Source organism: Staurois parvus, unplaced genomic scaffold (genome assembly GCF_062004578.1).
Source record: "Staurois parvus isolate SC_StPar_1 unplaced genomic scaffold, SC_StPar_1.0 ptg000218l, whole genome shotgun sequence".
Taxonomy (NCBI): Eukaryota; Metazoa; Chordata; class Amphibia; order Anura; family Ranidae; genus Staurois; species Staurois parvus.
The window spans coordinates 5,452,943-5,473,394 of record NW_028318014.1 but is presented as its reverse complement, the minus strand read 5'-3'; the positions used below and the strand labels follow the sequence as shown (position 1 = coordinate 5,473,394).

The following is a 20,452-nucleotide window of genomic DNA, read 5'->3' as shown; positions in this document are numbered from 1 at the left end:
TGAGGAGAGAGAGACCCGAGATGAGACCCGGGCTCTCATGCACACTGCTGGATCAAGATAGGGGGGAGCTGCATACAGAATGTTTTTTACCTTCGTCCTTCGGTAAAAAAAACCTTCTGCCTTTAGAAGCAGTTTAATGTCCACCCTCTTCTAGGCAGGGCATGAACAAACATTATGCTGTGTCTACCAGTGAACGATTCAATAATGACATTGCTAAAAAGAGCATTACCAAAGCCTGTCTGTAAATTTTGCTCAGCCACTGACTAAGAACAGATGTGTCACTCTCAATACATATTTGGCCTTGCTAATGTAAGGGAATCCTAACACATATAAAGGAAGTAATTACTGGAGAAGGAAAGGAACATAAATGCATACAATTTTACAATTTATGACACCATCAAGCAGTGCAGTTTAGCAGAACAAAAAGCAGCACACATCACTGCAGCCACCTGCTGGACAAAAATAGACTTACATGCCAGGCTGACTGGGAATTGACATTGGACATCACAGTTTTCTTTAGCTCGTCCAGTACAGATTCAGAGAAAGGCGCATGGGATTGAATGAGCTGCTTGTGCTGAACTTGTCTTAACAGCAGGAATAATGGTGGCTGCTCCTGACAGCTCTGTATTCCCTATTTGAGAACAAAATTACATGAACAGGAAAATCTACTGCAACTCTGATAATATTCTTATGATTACAACCATCCAGTAATAAAATAGTAAACTTACTTTAAGGAAGCCACAAATAAATCTAGACATTAATAGCCCTAGTCAGGATATGGCTCTTGCGCATGTATGGATTCAGGTGTACACGGCAAGAGTTCAGTGTATTTCCATGCCTGGGAGTCAAAGGTGAGGATGTACATCTGCAGCCAGCAGTTCGCACAAGTCAATGACAGGCTGTCAGAGGGGATTTACGCCTGTAGTCACACAATTGGTTGCATGTGTACAGGTGCGGATATTAGAGTTTAAAGCTGTTCCGCCTATATAAGCTGCAGATATACAACACCTATGACACCCAGATGCAGTGTATGTCCAAGTGCTTCCATGTGCACAATCCCATAAACATAATCAGTATATGAATGTAATCTTGGATAGGTGTAGTTGGTATTTCTTTTATGCATTATTGAGATAGGTGTTGACACCTTCTCTGTGTGCAGGCAGTTTGTCATTGTTTCTGCATCTGCCCCAGGCTGCCCTTAGGCAACCTAGAGTGGTGGCTGCAGATGCAGTGGCTGCACGGACACAACTGTATGGCTAGATCTGACACGCATGCAGGAGTGGGGGCATAGGTGCAAATGCAGACTGTGTGTGTGCACCTGCTCCTGCATGAAAGTCAACTTTTGACATGCAGCTGCTGCATCTGCAACCACCTTTATAGGATGCCTGTGTGTAGCCTGGGCCAGATGCAGGGGTAATAAAATATGCAGCCTGCATGCAGAAGAGGTGTCAATGCCCATCTGAATGAAACCTTAGAATTGAAAGCTACAGAGCCACCTGCAATAACTGTAACAAATTCCTTCATAGCACTTGAGATTAGAAGTTTTCGCTCTCTTTGATTAGTGAAATTCAGAGTTATTTCCAGTTACTGTACACAAAAACAGGACACCATTGTATATATGCCTTATTTACTGTTGCAGGTATAAAACTATTTGGAAAACTAAATATTCTTCCTTTAACTGCAAAAAACACAGGTAACTGATTTTAACTGTACATGCCAATTACTCAATGTTGCAATTTGTCTGGAATTTTTCTTTAGGGCTCATTCACACTATATGCAGTGAATTGAGTCTTTTTCACATTGCCTAAACGCCAGTCACTGCTAAGGTACATTGAACACAAATTTGTACATGTGCTCCGGTAACACAACAATGTTATTGTGATGTGTGGAGCACTACATTTTTATGCCGCACAGTGGATGGCACCTCATGTTCTCACTGCTGTGGGGAGACATAAAGTGTCACTAAAAAAAGATAAACATTTTTTTAAAGAACACAGAGCGCAGTGCTGAATTGCACAGACATATGCCTGCAAGGTATAATGCTTTATCATGTGTGCTAGTGCAAGCCAAGCCCTAAAAATGGATCTTTTAGTACCTTTAAAATTTGAATTAATAAACTCCGCAAATGTGACAATATACAGCAAATAAAAAGTGTTTTATCAATAAAAAAGCAGTCCTTGAGCGCTAGACAGTGATTTTTCCTAGGTTAAGATGATGTCATCATTCTGCTGCAGGCAGGAGAAAGCATTTTCTCCTTTCTTCCAGTGACCACACTGCTACACTGTAGCAAGTTGCAAGGTGAGAAGCTGCATTAGTGGGCCAATCTGTGTTCTAGATTTGTTAATGTAACCAAGTACTGAACAAGCACCAGGATTTACAAGACTGTCATCTATGAGCTAGCATCTCAGTCCAGAATGTAGATGATGACTCAGGATAATGCCTAAACAAAGATGTTGGTGTCCTTATGAAGCTAAAAGCATACAAAGCAATTGTCAGCTGTAGATCTCTCCATGAGGTAATAGATACCTATAAAGCTTACATTTGCACATAATTTAGCATGTACTTGGCATAAAAATATTTATCTGAAGTTAGGTCTACTTCAAAGTAGAATTAAACTCTCACGAAAGAATACTTTTTTTTAGCATTTAATTATGTTTATTAGACCATTATAGGAAAAATAGAACTGTAATTTTTTTTGTTATAAAAAAAAAAAAAGTTTCCCTTTATTTTGTGGATGTTCTCTCCCTGCACTGTGTACATTTCCGTAGATCATTTATAGGAACTTTTTTGTGGATGAGAGAACACTGCAGCACATTCTGAAAGCAGTGACTATAGCAAAATGTGCCAGCGCACTGAGTGGGTATGGCTGCCTGTTGTCCGTTTCAGGAGTGCACAGGATGGGTGGCAAACCTGCAACTCTGCTAAGTAAGTGTTTTTACCCTAGGAAAGAGACGATTGGAGGATATATCTTGATAGTATGATTATAATTCAAAGCAGAACATAAAAAAGAATTTACATTTTTGACATTACAGAAACAAATTCAACAACATATTCCCGATTAAATTCACTTTTATATTGTCTACTTAAAGGCTATACCTTTCTTTACAAATGTTTCAACAGTGTTGAAAACCTCTGTTTACCCCCAGGTGCTGAGTAGTTTTTCATTGCTGGTACTCTTTCTGAGAATAATAGTTGTGTGGCTGAGTAGAGTTCATTTTTTTTTGGGTTGTAGAGGACGTACAATAAGAATGCAGCAAATGAAAGTCAAAGAAGTACATTTTTCCTACACTTGTTCTAAGTAAGTGATTGAAACCAGATCAGCACGGCAGGCCTGCAACTTCAGAAACTGTGCTCGGCAATGGCAGCCTCTCATAACAAATCACCTTCAAGTCAGCAGCCAAGTAGCTCAGAAGCAATCAGCGCTTTCTCCCTGCTGGTTTACAAAGTGAGCTGTGTCCTGTAGTCTGGCTTTGGGAACTAATTGGAAAGCTATGGCCTTCTAAGCCTGTCTGAAGAGAGCCAAGTAATGACAAGCATGGCCACCTATGCACTGTATGACTGTTTGGTAAAGTTCTGAGTGAGACCTACCAAACCAAAAAAACAAGTAAAAGTAGAAAATCTCTTTAATTCAAAGTAGTCATATAAATACAATATTAACATAAATTGACCTTTACCTTAGTGCACATAGCCTCAGCCTCTGAAAGTTTATCTTGATCCTTCAATGAAGAAATGGCTTGGCACAATGACCAGGTCTCCAAGGACTGGGCATAATTAGCCGGAAGCTGCGTCATTACTTCAGCTACACAAGAAAAGAAATATATAATGTGTTATATGACGCATAATAATTCAAGGAATCAATGAGAATAAAAAAACGTTCTGGGATTAGTCACCACAGGCTTCTGAATAACTGCAATTTATAACTGGCAGCTTCTATTCTACTGCACTAGGTGCTCATGCATCAAATGTCTGAAGATAAAGACATATAATGAATTTCAACAATCCCGGCTATTTTGCCTAAAATTGGAAGGTAGGTGTAAAAAGTACTATGCCCATGCGTTAAAAGTTGTTGTAAAGAAGACAATTTTTACAGACTTTCTACAATTTCTGCTATGAAACTTTAGCCATTGACTTATTCCACACTTAAAGAGACCCTGTCGCCAGGCTATTCAATTCAACAAAATTCTTCCCATAAGGTTACATGTGCATTTTATGTAGTTGCATAATATTTATGTGTAAAAGCCTCTCTTGTGTAGACATCCAAAAACCCTAAGACTTTGCTGGGTGGCGCCCTCTTACATGTGATGTTAACAGCCCCAGCAGACGCAGAGCTGCCATTGAAGTGACACCCTATAGTATTCCCCTACCCTGCTCCCTAGACTGCAACATAAAATGTTATGTAGGGAGAAGGAGGGCAGAAGAGCTGGACCAGTACAAAGAGTAATTAGACACTCTCAGAAGAGGAGATGAAATGCCAAAAGGGACAATGCTAAAGAACTGACACTTGCTGAAGAAATCATAAAATCTGGTTTAAAATGCAGCAATTTGCTAGCATGTCTAACGTCAATAAAAACAAAATTTTAAAGGAAGAACAAAGCAAGTAAGCTTGATACTTGATTTTTGTGCTATTACCTGAAAATGTTTTAAAGCTGGTGACAGGGTCTCTTTAGCCTTGAACAGTCCATTTCTTTCGATGTAAAAAACACATGGAAAATACATTCCTCAATGCTATTTTTTAAAGTGATTGTAAAGGATACATTTTTATAAATAACAAATATATTTTACTTACTTGCTCTGTGTAATGGGGTTTTGCATAGAACAGCCATGATCCTCCTGTTCGTGGGTCCCTCGCCGATGATCCAGGCTCCTCCACTGACAAGTGCCCACCAGCAAGCTGCTTGCTATAGGGGCATTCGTGTGGGCTTGCTCTTGAGCCATGCTATATGTATTTATTGACACACAGAGCATGGCTTTGCCCCACCCCCTCTCTCCTCACTAGCTATGATTGACAGAAGCAGGAGCCAATGGTTCCTTTTGCTGCCTCTGTCTAGTGAGGAGAGAGAGTGGAGAGAACAGCTGCTCTCGTTCACATCGCTGGATCCAGATCGGGCTCAGCACACAGGTTTTTTAACCTTAAAAAAAAAAACCTTCTAGAACTACTTTAAGTACTGATTTCATTTTACCAATATCCTAGATTGTAAGCTCAAAAGAGCAGGGCCCTCGAACCCCTCGTGTATTGTATTGTTACTGTCTTGTCTCATGTTCTGTCCCCCTTGCTACTGTACAGCGCTGAGCATACCCTTTGGCGCTATATATAAATACTGTATAATAATAAATACAAAATATAGCAATGACAAGGAAAAAAAAAGGTATCAATTGTTTACACAGCATATTGAGGTCCAACAGTAACATTTAGAAACAGGTGCAAGGTAAAAGGGCCAATAAAGCAGTCATATTTTCTGAACCTCTGATATTATAACCAATGGAAGGAAATATTCCCTGGCCCTAGACTGGGCATAAGATCTCCTATACTGAATAGCTCTGGAATATTGAAACAAAAGCAGATAAATGTAATATATTGCAGCTTTCCAGTCCTTTGATATGGTGGCTCCATTCATTTTTTTTCCTCTTTATTTCCACCTGATAATACTATATCTAAAAAGGAGCACTGCTCTTGGTTTGGACCACAGAACACCCCCACCCCTTTATCTTCCAAACATAAGGAAGGTGGGGGTGTTCTCTATTCTACAAGAGAACTGACTTGGACTGAAAGCACACTGGATTTCTGGCAGAAGTAATAAGTATTTTTCTGTGCTTGCAGCACTTTAGAGAAAAACAAACATGCAGAATACGCATATACAGTAGTTACAAAGTTAGTCTGGCTGAAAAAAAGACAAAAGTCCATCCAGTGCAACCAAAAAAAAACCAAGTTATAATCCTATACCCACAGTTGATCCAGAGGAAGGCAAAAAACTCAAGCAAGGTATGATCCAATTTGCTCCTGCAGGGAGAAAAAATTCCTGCCTAATCCCCCGAGAGGCAATCGGATATTCCCTGGATCAACCTTACCTATAAATGTTAGTATCCAGTTATATTCTGTGTATCTAAGAAACAATCCAGGCCTTTTTAAAGCAATCCACTGAGCTGGCCAGAACCAACTCTTGAGGGAGTCTATTCCACATTTTCACAGCTCTTACTGTACAGAAACCTTTCCGTGTTTGGAGATTAAATCTCTTTTCCTCCGTAAAGAGTGCCCCCTTGTCCTCTGTGATGACCTCAGGGTGAATAGCTCTACACAGAGTTCACTATATAAACCACTGATGTATGTATACATGTTGATCATATCTCCAGTCAATCTCCTCTTCTCAAGAGAATAAATTCAGTTCCTCTAATCTCTCGTCATAGCTGATCTCCTCCATGCCTCTTATCAGTTTGGCTGCTCTTCTCTGTACTTTCTCCAGTTCCCCAATGTTCTTTTTGTGAATTGGTGCCCAAAACTGAACTGCATATTCCAGATGAGGTGTTACTAATGATTTGTACAGGGGTAATATGATATCTCTCTCTCTGGAGTCCATACCTCTTTTAATACAAGAGAGGATTTTGCTCACTTAGAAACCTCAGCTTGGCATTGCATGCCATTATTAAGCTTGTGATCTACCAGAACTCCCAGATCCTTCTCCACCATTGATTGCCCCAGTTGTACCCCCCCAGTATGTATGATGCATGCATATTCTTAGACCCCAAGTGCATAACTTTACATTTATCAACATTAAACCTCATTTGCCACATAGTTGCCCAATAAACAGTGCATTGGGGTCGGCTTGTAAATTGTAGACATCCTGTAAGGACGTTATTCCACTGCACAGCTTGGTGTCATCTGCAAAGACTGAAATGGGATTTTTAATCCCAGGCCATATATCGTTTATAAATATATTAAAAAGTAAAGGTCCCAACACTGAACCTTGGGGTACACCACGATGACCCTAGACCATTCATAGTATGAATAATTAACCACTACGCTTTGAATACGATCTTTTAGCCAGTTTTCTATCCATTTACATACAGATTTTTCCAAGCCTGTAGACTTTACCTTACACATTAGCCGTATGTGGGGAACTGTGTCAAACACTTTTGCAAAATCCAAGTATACCACATCCACCGCCACCCCTCTAAGATTTTGCTCACCTCCTCATAAAAAGAAATCAAATTTGTTTGACAATTTCTGTCTTTCATGAATCCATGCTGTCTGTTACTTAAAATATTTTTGTTCAGCAAGAACTCATTTTGTGGTCTTTTATTAAACTCTCCAGTATCTTCCCAACTATAGAAGTTACACTAACAGGTCTAGAATTACTTGGCAAAGATTTTGATCCCTTTTTAAATATAGGCACCACATTGGCCTAACGCCAATCCAGTGGTACAATGCCAGTCATTAACCGCTGCCCGACTGCCCTATAGCAGAAATAATGCTACAGGACGGCACGGGGGCGTAAAATCACGTATATATACGTGATTTTGCATTTCTGGGTAGGGGGTGCGACCCCTACCTGCACCACCATGCATGGCTGCAGTTGTCAATCACCAGGCCCTGGCCGGCGAACAAATACCACCAAAAGAAAGCTCAATTCGTGGGAAAAAAAAGGATGCAAAGAACGCAGCGTTGCATGACCGTGCAGTTGTCAAAGTAACGTAGCGCTGTAATGCAAAAAATGGCTATCCTCTGGAGGGCAAGTGATTAATCATACATTCATGAAACTACAGACTGCACATCACTGTTACATCAATGTAGGATACTTTAGCTTCTGCGCAGGTATGGGTACTTTACCATTGTTTATAAAATGTAATCTGTCGATATTTCAACAAAGGCAAAAAGAATGATTTCTTCTGTACACTGTGCCTTTGACAGACACTCCTATTATGCAAAGGTAAGATAGATGTATAGTTGCTAGCATAATATCTTTTGATATATGCTTCTGTCATAGTCGGTACTTACTCTTGGATTTCACAGATGCTAAAAATGTCACACTGAGATCAGCGCATTTGGCTTGTGTTTTATTGAGGTAAAACGCTGTATTCTCCACTTGACAGGCGGCCATTAATCCAGCCCAAACTGCTGGATTATCTGAAAAATAAATAAATATTTTCCCAAAATATTGTTATTTAACACATTCTGGACAGGTACACATTACAAAAAGATTAAACTGCAAATATAAGCCCCTGTGAGCTACATTCAGGGGGAAATTTACAATTTACCAAAACTGGTGCACTCAGAATCTGGTGCAGCTGTGCCAATCAGCTTCTGACTTCATCTTGTTCAATTAGGCTTTGGCAGTAAAACTTGGAATCTGATTGGTTTTTATGCAGAGCTGCACCAGATTTTGCACTCTCTGGTTTTAGTAATTCTCCACCTCAGTGTGTAAAAAGCAGGCTATGGTGAGCGAAGTCGCATATCTGGAGCATGACTGTGTGGTTCCAAGGTTTCTATATAAAGATGATAAAGGCTGCAAGCTTGTACATAATCCTTTAAATAGCATAGGACATGAGCTTGCAGTCTGAGACAGAGAGGGCTGTTAAAGATTTGTTGAGTTGCTCCAGGCTGTCTTCTGGGATCCCACCTTATGGTTAGCTACAAATAGAAATAATAAATCTGTAGTATACACTAGAGGGCAGCAGAACAACACATTACAACAGAACATAAACCCAGCCACAGAAAGCAGCTGCTTCAATATCAAAACTTCACTTTCCAATCTTCACTGAGCGTACAGCAGACACTGCTCAACCTTTGCATTCATTTAAATGTAAGATTTGTACATGTATTATGTATAACTGTAATATACATGGCAGCTTACCAGTCCGTATATGTGGTGGCTACATTTGTTTTCTTTCTCAGGGTTATTTCCCCTTTGTTTTCACCTGATGTGCCTGCCAGCAACACACTTCTAGGGTGACAGCACTTGCTGAAGTTCAAACCGAGCAAAATAATGGGGAAGAAATGGGGTGAAAATCCCAGTAAATCAGCAGTTTTTGAAATACTCAGACCAGCCGCCTGGCACTAACAACCATGCCAAATTCAAATTCGTTTAAATCCCCTTTCTTCCCCATTCTGATGCTCAGTTTGAACTTCAGCAAGTCGCCTTCACCTCATCTAAATGCCTAAATGCATTGAGTTGCTGCCTTGTGGTTTACATACACTGTAGTGAACAACAGAATCCGAAGACGGACAATTTCTCTTTGTCGATTCTTTCAGTTTCACGTACAGCGTAATTCCTGCTTTGTAATGTGTTTATTGTTGTAAGGTAAAACAGTATTATGGAATTTTGTAAACATGGATTACACACAATCACACTGTGATCCTGCCACGAACACATTCCCGTCTACAGTGACAACACTCACTTGCTGTACTGTTTCTGAGAAGCAGTAATGTCATCTTAAAATAGAGAGTGTTTCAGGACTACAGATCCTCTCCCCCTCTTCTCTATAACATGGGGAGTGCTTTGTAGTTCACAGAGAATTCTGGAAACTATGCTGATAAGAGTGTAGAAGAGTCAGACAGCATCAGCTTTCTGGCAGGATCAACAAATATATAATGTTTGCACTTAAACAGATATAACAACATATTTAGCAAAGACATGTAGCAGAATACATTTTGGCCTAAATTTGTGATGAAATTTGATTTTTTTAATTTTTTTTACTGGGTATGTTTAATAGCAAAAAGGAAAAAATACAGTTTTTTTCTCAAAATTGTCGGTGTTTTTCTGTTTATAAGGGAAAAAAAATAAAAATGCAGAGGAGATCAAATATAACCGAAAGAAAGCTCCATTTGTGGGGAAAAAAAAGACAAATTTCATTTGGGTGCAGCGTTGCATGACTGCGCAATTGTCAGTTAACACACACACAGCGTCCTATCACAAAAATTGGCCTGGTCAGGAAGGGGGTAAATCTTCAGTAGCGCAAGTGGTTAATGTAGACTTTTTTTCTGTTTTGTACACAATGGGGAAGGGTTAGATCCTCTGCCAGATTTTTTTTATTTGTCCCTGTTGAGCAAACATCCTGTCCCAGTACCACAACAGTAAGTGATGACTGGAGTTTTACTTTACAAAGAACTACAATATTTCTGTCCTGCTATACAGTATTAGCTGTTGCTGCCCGTGTAACAAATATGTGAGGCAGCAAAAGGGTAGACTTTAACACCCATATACCATACATATCCATCGCTGGGCGGCTGATGTTTCTAAGAGTGCAAACCCAGTACAGATACCAAGTTATCAAAGACAGCTCTCAGTCTGGTCTAACGATCAGTAGCTGGCGGGGTCAGTTCTTGATCATGTGAGCACTGTGAGAGCCAATCATAGTGCTCACATGATTGATGATCCTTCCCACCGCTCTGGGAACTTTCAAAGGGACACCACGGCAGGTGGGAAGGGGTTAATATATGTACAAGGAGAGTTTATGATACCTAAGACTCCAGGCAAACAGCTAAACGCAAAGATGAAACACATTTATGTTTACCATTTCACCTGTTGAATTGTAACTCTGTACAGCCAGTCTTGTCATTTACATACTTTTCAGTGTTGTACAGCAAGACAGGTAACACATGAAGAAATTCATGTTCATGGTTTAGCAATTCAGATTCCAATGTCACGTCTGACCCTTAAACCTCTCTTCACTGGAGAGCGAATCGGCATCATTATCTCTGTCCAGTGAACTGACCCCTGAAGTAGTACTGTTTATCCAGGAAACAATACTAAAACACAAAGCAGCAGAGTGTTTCAACAGACTGAAGAGGTGCATTTGCCTGGAGTTCCACTTTAAAATTAAAAATAAATAAATACAATATAAATAAATAAATCAATGCAATAATATCAGATTCAAATGTAGCATAACATTACCTGGAAAGAAACGTGCAGCTCTTTGCAAGGATTTCAGAGCATTTTGCTTCTCATTGTCACATGTCAGAGTCCCAGCTGCTAATTCATTCACTGCAGTGTACAGCATAGATTTCTGGGGAGGAGAGGAATGCATCAGTTTTATTTTCACTTAATTGTAAAGTTTTTTTCACAAAAACAAATTATATATATACATAAAAAATCAAGCAAACCTTTGCTTGACTTTGGCTTAGGGTCTGAGCCACAATGCCTGCAATTGCACCACCCTAAAAACAAGAAAGAGAGGTGTTAGTATTCTCAAGTCATGAAGTAACACAAATATATTATCTGTATGCATAAAAGGTGACAAAAGAAAGATGTAGGTCTTAGCATAGTAACCACAATAAGCTACGTGACCTACACAAATCTACTTTTTTTTACTAAATGCTGTATTTTACAACACAGCGTGATCCACTATTTATCTGGTCCCTGGGTGGTATACAATAGGACCAGATGAAGACCATAGGTGAGCACAACTTAAAACTGTAGTAAATTCCTGTTGGAAAATAAAACGGCTAGCGGGAAGTCTAAACCACACCAGAAAATAAAAGATTGTAGAGAATAATTATCCCCACAATTCACATTAAGTCTGGATTATTATTGTAGCTCCAATCAAAGCTAACTGTATTTCAGCACAGGAACCAGTCACCATCAAACTTTCATTTTCCAAATGACACTTTTCAATATCAATCAAAAACAATTAGCGGTCAATGGAAATGCAGACAGTTCTTATTTGAAACACAATGAAAGGGACCCATTTTCATTTCACTGGTACCCAGACCTACAATGTCCGTTTTTACGTGTATCATTTACAGGTAAAATTGGTACCAGGTCGGGTACAGTGCTCAGTAAATGTAATTACACTTTTGTTGGATTTTAATCAAGAAGGGTCAGAAACAACCATCAATATGAAATTTATGCTGAAAAGCCATTTTGAACACATCACTCTATGCTAGATAAAAATCTACTGTTATATTTAAACATGCTGGATTAGAACAAAGTAAACTGTCGTAAAACATGACCATTGTTCACACAGTACTGCTCAGATCTGCAGGTCACATGTCTTTACCTTGCCATTATTGGAAGCATATTGGGGAACCAGCCTTGATAGAAGAGTCCACAGCTCTGGATTGCCTGGATGGCTGAACAGATAATGAGTCAGATAAACAGAAAAACACCAAACATGGTAGAAAAGGACAGTCATTAATTATAATAGCATTACATAAACCTTTTTCAGTTGAATTAAAGCTATCAGGTATAAAATATATATTTTTTTTTTACAATGGCGGTTTCATATATTATTTAACCCCTTAGCAACTAAGGCTAAAACAAATCTTAATATCTGAACACAATTTTGCAACTTTGACATGTGTTAGTAAAATTGTACATATCATCGCAACTACTTTGTACATCTAGGTGGATTATACCTTTTTTTTCCAGGACAAATTGGGCTCTCTTTTGCTGGTAAATGGTAACAGATATCTCCTGTTGTTTTTTTTTCTATTATCAAAGAAAAACTGGCCCCAAAATGATTTAAAATTTTTTTTTTTTTTTTTAAATTTAGCTGTATATTTCTTGCTATTACTATAACTTACCATCAAAGAACAACCCAAAATAAATTCTCCTGCTTCTGACAATTGCAGTGATACCACATATGTGTATGTGATTTGTTGTTTGTACCCGAAGTAAGGCCCAGAAACAATAGTGTGCATTTTGATTTTTTTTTTTTTATCTTACCTAAGAAACTGACAATTTAAAAAAAAAAAAAAAAAAAAAAAAAAAATTCTGCCCAAAATTTACTGACTTTAAGCTTTGACCCCAACACTAACCCTGGCACTGACCTAGATCTAATCTTGATCTAGGTAATATTTTTTTTTTTTTTTTACACTGGTTTGTTTACTTTCTGCAGTGAAAGAGAGATACAATGTACAGTCATAGCCAAAATAATTGGCACCCCTGCATTTCTGTCAGATAATGCACCACTTTGCCCCGTAAATTGTTGCAATTACAAATGTTTAGGCATTCTTATGTTTATTTCATCATGACGTGACGTAATGCGTGGGGTAAGCTGATGACGTCAGGCCGCAAACCGGAAGTGCACATGCCGCCATTTTGGAAAAGGGATTTCTGTACATTGCTTACAGAATACACTGTATAGTGAGTTTTAACCCTGTAGTGTCCCAGGAGGACACTTTTAAATGTGAGTTTACTAGATTTTAATAAAGGCTGTTTTTATTGGCAATACTATATTATATTGAGCATTCTTTTCACATGGTTGTGGAGCGATCTGGAGATATTTAAAAGTGCTGGCTAACGGTGGTGAAGATCTGTGTACGAGTATACCCTCCCGGGTTAAAGGGGAAAGCGCAGTTTGACCTGTCATTATGGGTCAAACTTGGAGGTGAGCGCAACAAAATGTTGGAGGTTGATGAGCACTAAGGGGTGACACAGGAGCACCATATACGTTTATGCAGTAGTTTGTTTACACTGGTCCACGTGAAGTACAACGGATTTAAAGGGACGGTTCACCATTTTTTGAGACCATATTTATAAGACACTCGCTGCTGGAGTATTTGGATCACGATCTATAGGCGATATACCACACAAGTTCACATGAAGATATTTAAGATTTAAAGGGACAGTCCACTATTAAGAACATTTTATTTGGTGTTTGTGTGCGCAGTTCATTTTTAGCACTGATTATGTGCAGTTCTATGGGTACCTATGTGTATGCATTCGTAAGACATTTGGTGTAGCACACATTGATTGTCACAAGCACAGTTTCTGTTTTCACTATTTATATATGCACGTTTAATATTTTTAGCACTATATTCATGTTTTATTGCTGCGCTGCATTTCTTATTGACCTGTGCAATATGTCCATCTGTGAAATTTCCTTGCTACTAAATATTCCATGGTCAGCTGTTAGTGATATTATAACAAAGTGGAAGCAACTGGGAACAACAGCAACTCAGCTACGAAGTGGAAGGGCATGTAAAATGACAGGCGGGGACAGCGCATGCTGAAGCGCACAGTGCACAGAAGTTGCCAACTGTCTGCAGAGTCAATAGCTAAAGACCTCCAAAATATGTATGGCCTTCAGATTAGCACAACAACAGTGCATAGAGAGCTTCATGGAATGGGTTTCCATGGCTGAGCAGCTGCATACAAGCCTTAAATCACCAAGTGCAATGCAATGTGTAAGATGCAGTGGTGTAAAGCACGCCACCACTGGACTCTAGAGCAGTGGAGACGTGTTCTCTGGAATGACAAATCGTGCTTCTCTGTCTGGCAAACCAATAGACATGTCTGGGATTGGTGGTTGCCAGGAGAACGGTACTTGCCTATCTTCATTGTGCCAAGTGTAAAGTTTGGTGGAGGGGGGATTATGGTGTGGGGTTGTTTTTCAAGGGTTGGGCTTCCAGTTCCAGTGAAGGGAACTCTTAAGGCATCAGCATACCAAGATATTTTGGACAATGTCATGCTCCCAACTTTGTGGGAACAGTTTGGGGATGGCCCCTTCCTGTTCCAAGATGACTGCACACCAGTGCACAAAGCAAGGTCCATAAAAGACATTGATGACGAGTTTGGGGTGGAGGAACTTGATTGGCCTGCACAGAGTCCTGACCTCAACCCGATAAAACACCTTTGGGATGAATTAAGAGAGGAGACTGTGAGCCAGACCTTCTCGCCCGTCATCAGTGCCTTATCTCACAAATACATTTCTGGGAAAATGGTTAAACATTCCCATAGACACACTCCTAAACCTTGTGGACAGCCTTCCCAGAAGAGTTGAAGCTGTTATAGCTGCAAAGGGTTGGTCAACTTAATATTGGACCCTACGAACTAAGACTGGGATGCCATTAGAGTTCATGTGCGTATAAAGGCAGGCGTCCCAATACTTTTGGCAACATAGTGTATTTCAAGGCAGGTAGCCAAGCACCAACATGGTAGTAAACAGTACGCTTTGAAACAGACTGTACCTGTGGACAGCTTTGCAGGCCTGTCTCTGCACAGCGCCAGTCCTCCCTTGCAGAGCATATATGGCAGATGTAATAAGGCACCTCTCATATACGCTATCATTAATTCTAACATGCTTGAGTAACTCATTAAGAGCAGCTGTTGCCAAGGTAACATCCCGCTTTGCCAACCCTAGAGCACAGAGAGCTTGAAGACTTTTGATGCTGGGTTCCTTCAACATTGTGCTGTGAACAAAGAGCAAAAGACAAAACATCACGGATATATTTTCAAGTTCACAACTTTAGCTACAAATATATCTAGCTATATAATAAATGTGCAGCAAAATAAGGGTTTATGTTGAGCAGGCTATATCTGGATTACCACACAATATATTTTGCATATATTTCTTGTCTACTAGATGTACTAGACATGGAACAGCCCTGGGACCTTTTTACACTAGTTCTAATTGCTACTAGCCAGTGTAGCATTACTACACTGGCTAATAGTAGTTAGTCACATTCAGCTGCATTTGTTATAGAATGTTGAAGATGTTTGTAGCTTTTCCAAGCCACTTCTCCAGTTCCAAGTGTAATTTATTTCAGTATTCTGGAGGAATACTGCGCCAAGGACAGCATCCTTGAGTATTACTTATTCTGTTCACTTGTTGGTTATAAGCCAATCCTCTGCTAACCCTCTGCATGGAGAGCAGGAAACAAGGAATGAAGCGAGGATCAGAAAACACAACTGATCTATGGAAATCCTGATACTAGATCACCAGTCCTAACTGGTTGCTATACACAGCAGTTTCAGAATTTTTAATGCAATCGCAATCTAGATTTACCAAATCAGATATTCATCCCATCCTGCTCACAGTAGCCCAAGCCCTAAAGCCCTGTACACACGATAAGAATATTGGACGAATGATTGTTCTTTTTTTTGCATGCTAGTCTCATATCGATAATGAAAAGGCTACTAAAATTATGAAAATTTTCGTAGGACAAAATAAAAACTCGAAAATGACGTCATTTATTGTAGTGTATTGGTATTGTATTGGTATTGTATTTTCAGACGAAAACTGTACAGAGTAAACGAAGACTGTATGATCTGGTATCGTGCAAGAAAAATTTGCGTGCTTCTCCCTTCAAATAATTTTGGACGAAAACTAATGATCAGATTATCATACAACTGCTTCAAAAGGGGTATTTTTTGCATGAATTGATGATCGTGTGTGCTGGGCTTAAAGCTGGCCACAGATTGGTAGAAAAACGAATGAACATTCAAATGCAGATCAAAACATTCTTTGGATATACCACTCAAATGTCCCATCATTGTTTTGGAATTTATCCAGTGAATATCAACATTTTTCAGATTGTTTTTAACATTAACACATCATCTTGACAATCAATTTCTTTATTGGCGGTAGTGATACAATATAAATTTGACTGTAAAGACACTCCTCTACTGTACACTTCCCTTGTGTATTTAAAAAGAGGTGACGCACATGAAAGACAAGATTATTCTTTTGTACTGCACTCAACTGATTGTTCTTGGAACAAAGGTTATGCAGGCAATAGACAGGTCGTTTATCTGCCGAATTTGCGTCCGAACTACCGTCAGCCGTTTTTTGCGGATCTTCTCGTTTCTTTTTATCGGTCATGCTGGAAAATCCATAAAAACGGCCATTTTTCGTAAGCATTGGTGGCAGCATCCATGGCGGCAACGACCGATTTTTCGTTTATCGGCTGACAATTCGGTTTATAAACGGCCTGTCTATGGCCAGCCTTACACTATGAATTTCGAGAGCAGCAGCAGCAAAAACAAATCAGTTGTGGTGATGCTGGGCTTTATGGCTATGGAACAGGAGAAAAGAAGAAAAAGTGAAGAGAGCCAAGACTATGAAACAAGGACTGTCTTCTGCATCATGAAAAATTGTCACAATTGCACTTGCGGACCAGTTTAAAGGAAAATAATCCTGAAAACGTCAGGGATTATTTAGGGATGTCACAGCACTCCTTTAACCTGCTTTTAAGTCTGGCATGGCCTCATATAAAGAAGCACTGTGCACATTGTAATGCCATGAAAGATTCAATCTGTATGATTATTTCCTAGCTCCAAAGAAAAAAACCATCAAAAAGGTAACTTGCTATGCAGATTGACTTTTTAAAACAACAAGACATTTTAATAATGGCTACTACAGGTATGACTAAAAAGGAGCTGACATCCAAACATCAGTGCCTTTTCACAATTACTTAAAGGAGAAGTACAGCCAAAGCTACTTCTGCTGTGGATCACAGGGGGTTCGTTCTACACTCCTGTGACCCGTTTTCAGCTGACAGCAGGCTGATATCACTCAGCCAGTCCAGGCTGGGGAAAGATCCTTACGTTAAAGTTGGGATTCGCCCCAGAGTCTGGAGTGGCACCTGGCTCAGCCTCTCAATGATCCGCTGAGAACCTGAGCCAGCTGCTCCCTCCCCTTCCGCAGCCCAGCGCTCGGGGGGGGCAGAGCAAACAGAGGTAACTGACAGTCACCGCTCTCTGCTCAGAGCGGCTGTGAGAACTCAGCAATCAGCGGTCATGTGATCACTGAGCTCTCACAAAGTCAGATCGATGCTGCATCCACCTAAGTAAGTATAATTTGGGGAAAAAAAACAAATCCTATACGTTTCTTTTAAGTAGACAAAAGGCATGAATTAAAAGAAGTTGATAGCAATGCTCAGAGACACCCAACAGTCATAAATGTAAATAATTCTTTCATCCCTCTTTTATAAATATATAAAAGTGAACACAGCCAGTGTCCTCCATTCATTCATATTGGTACAGGTTTTATTAGTTAAAAAACAAAACAAAAAATACAACAGTGAAAATCTACTCTGGGAAAGTATTCTAAGAAATACATTTTACTGCTAATTTATTTTTATGCTTCGTAAGTCCCTGCTGACTTTACACATAATATGCTGCTTTATATCTAAAGCTATCTCCTGAGATTGTCTACCACAAACATAATCTGCAAACTCTACATGGAGGTTTTGTTCTAAAATACACGTAAAATTTTAAAATGAATGTCAGTTGTTGTCGTCTCGATCGCTATGTATCTGCCTTTGATTTGTACATTTATATTGCGTTATAAGAATATAACTTTTTCATGAGATTTTTCTACGTACCATTTAAACAGGAGGGTTTTGGCAGAATCGCTGTTGCCTTGGTTGTACTCAATTATTGCCATGGCGGTGAGGATGTGTGCTTTCTCTTGCTCAGACTTTGCAACAGACAAAGCCGTCTTGTACTCTAATCATGTCAGGAAACAGAAATGTAACAACATGGGTTTTACAAGTTCTTATATTTATGTTCTACAAGTCTAAGGCCCCATGTACACGGGACACTTCTGAATGATGGAAACTGACTGCTGGAAAACGTAGGTAAAAAACGTCTTTTTAGCTGCGTTTGCATAACGTGTTTATGCACGTTTGTGTTTAGAAGCGTTTTTTAAAGATAAGCACAGGAAAACCTCCCAAATGCCCAGAATGCACTGAAAAGTGATAAATTATTAACTATTTCAAACTGTTTCAGAGAAATATAGAGAGCAGAAGCAGAGAGAGCAGTATGTGTTGAGATTAGCTTAGGTGAGAGTTGCTCAATAACATTTCTTTTGTTTCCAAGGGTGGGAAAGGTGTCTGCTGGAGTGAGCCATTAAGGCCACCTGGCAGGGGGTCTTCATGAGGAATTAGAGGTGTGAATGGACATTAACATATCTTTTGTTTTCAAGGGTGGGAGATGACTGAGGTGTGAATTGGTCATTACAATGTGTGACAAGCTTGGTAGGAACATCCTGTGTTCGGTGTTTTTGTCCATTTCAGTACCTTGAAAACGCTTTGCATGCATTTTTCATGATGAAAAAAGGCTCTGGACAGCATCAGGAACTTGAAGAGTTGAAAAAAAATTTCAAACGCAAAACGCTTATAAACGCGATTTGCAGCGTTTTGTGTTAGAAATGTTGATCAATTTTTCTGCGTTCAAAAAAACGACTGTAAACTCAAATGCCTGTAAATGACTGTGAACGAAAATGTGTACATAGACACACAGGAAAATATTAGGGTGGGTTCAGAAGCTGCTGGAAATAAACTCCTAAACGTGAGTTTATCAGCTGCAGTGTACATGAACCCTAATCGACATAGAAAACAGCTAATGTGGAAATAGCTTCAAAAGATGTACAGAGAATGGATAAGGTACATTTGAAAACAGCGGTTTCACAAATTTTCAACAAAGTAGAAAAACGTGTAGTCTATTTCTGTGATGATTATAAATCTTTAATGAATAGGGATGGCACAGGTGACATGATGCTTCTTCAAACAAACTAATTAGGACTGTTTCTTCTTACCTACGTAAATAATACAAACAACATTCTTCAAAGCCATTGTGTACAACAACCCTGCTTTTAGTTATGTAGCACATAGTCAGCGATCAGAAAAACACTCTTTTGCTTGAAAATAAAGGTTAATCATAAGTAGGGGTAAGCACATTATAATTGACCTTGGGGAGCCAAGGTCCTGTCCAATACAGGAGTCAGCACTATTTTTTGACATCTCAATTGACAACTAGGGAAAACCTCAAAGGTTAGGTGTCAGCTGTAATTTAAAGTGGCTGTAAACAGTTACAGTGAAGTGACTAGCCTTAGATACACAGAGAAGAAACAACATCTCCTGCATAAGTTGTACTTGTTTATCTGCAGTATTCTAGTCTCTACATCTGTTCAAAGTGCTGAATTTATAATGCTTGTCTAAGAGTTCAGAAAAAAAGGGTCAGAAAGCTGAAATTACACTCTGCAGAGTTCAGTGGGGAGAGTGTTGAGAGCTGATTGGAAGAAATAGACACACACCCCTCCACACAGCTCAGAGTAACAGAGCTGAGGCTGTCAATCTGCTGGTGGTCCCTCTTCTGTTACCATTTCAGGTTGATAACAGAGGAATGAAGTAGCAAACAAAAATGACACTTAATTGAGACAAGTACACACTATAGAGGGGTATGTTTTGCTTATATTTCACCATGTCTGAGGTTTACAACCACTTTAAGGAGCACTGCTCCTGGGAGTTGCCCAACCCAGCTTATAAGCATGTTTTTTTTTGTTTTTTTTAATGAATGCACATAGAAACATAAATATTAATGGGTGTTCAAAAAAAGGAGCACAAGGATGTGCAAAGCTGGTAGAGACATCCCCAAAAACACGTGAAGCTGTACTTGCAGAGAAAGGTGGTTCTATGAAGTTTTGACTCAGTGGGGCTGAATACAAACGCACGCCACACTTTTCACATATTTATTTGTAAAATATCTTAAACTATTTATCATTTTCCTTCCACTTCACAATTATGTGCCACTTTGTGTTGGTCTATCACATAAAATCCCAATAAAATACATTTACGTTTTTGGTTGTAACATGACAAAATGTGGAAAATTTCAAGGGGTATGAATACTTTTTCAAGGCACCGTATATAATAATCTTTTCGTTTGAAACTAGCAATTGCACTTTGTAACATTATTTCCTGATTCCTGACTTTTTCCCCATCCTAAAGCCCACC

The 20,452-nt window shown here is 39.3% G+C and overlaps 1 protein-coding gene across 1 annotated transcript in view; it reads right to left on the bottom strand.

The window, feature by feature from the left end:
* The window catches only part of SKIC3 (SKI3 subunit of superkiller complex), a 133,850-nt gene that overhangs the window by 31,028 nt on the left and 82,370 nt on the right, over window positions 1–20,452 (bottom strand). The window contains exons 30-37 of the mRNA XM_089679150.1: window positions 18,044–18,167; window positions 14,906–15,127; window positions 11,992–12,064; window positions 11,096–11,149; window positions 10,887–10,998; window positions 7,991–8,119; window positions 3,675–3,799; window positions 473–631 (exon numbers count right to left, since the gene is read on the bottom strand). Of these exons, the coding sequence (XP_089535276.1) occupies window positions 473–631; window positions 3,675–3,799; window positions 7,991–8,119; window positions 10,887–10,998; window positions 11,096–11,149; window positions 11,992–12,064; window positions 14,906–15,127; window positions 18,044–18,167 (998 nt within the window). The remainder of the gene's footprint in view (window positions 1–472; window positions 632–3,674; window positions 3,800–7,990; window positions 8,120–10,886; window positions 10,999–11,095; window positions 11,150–11,991; window positions 12,065–14,905; window positions 15,128–18,043; window positions 18,168–20,452) is intronic.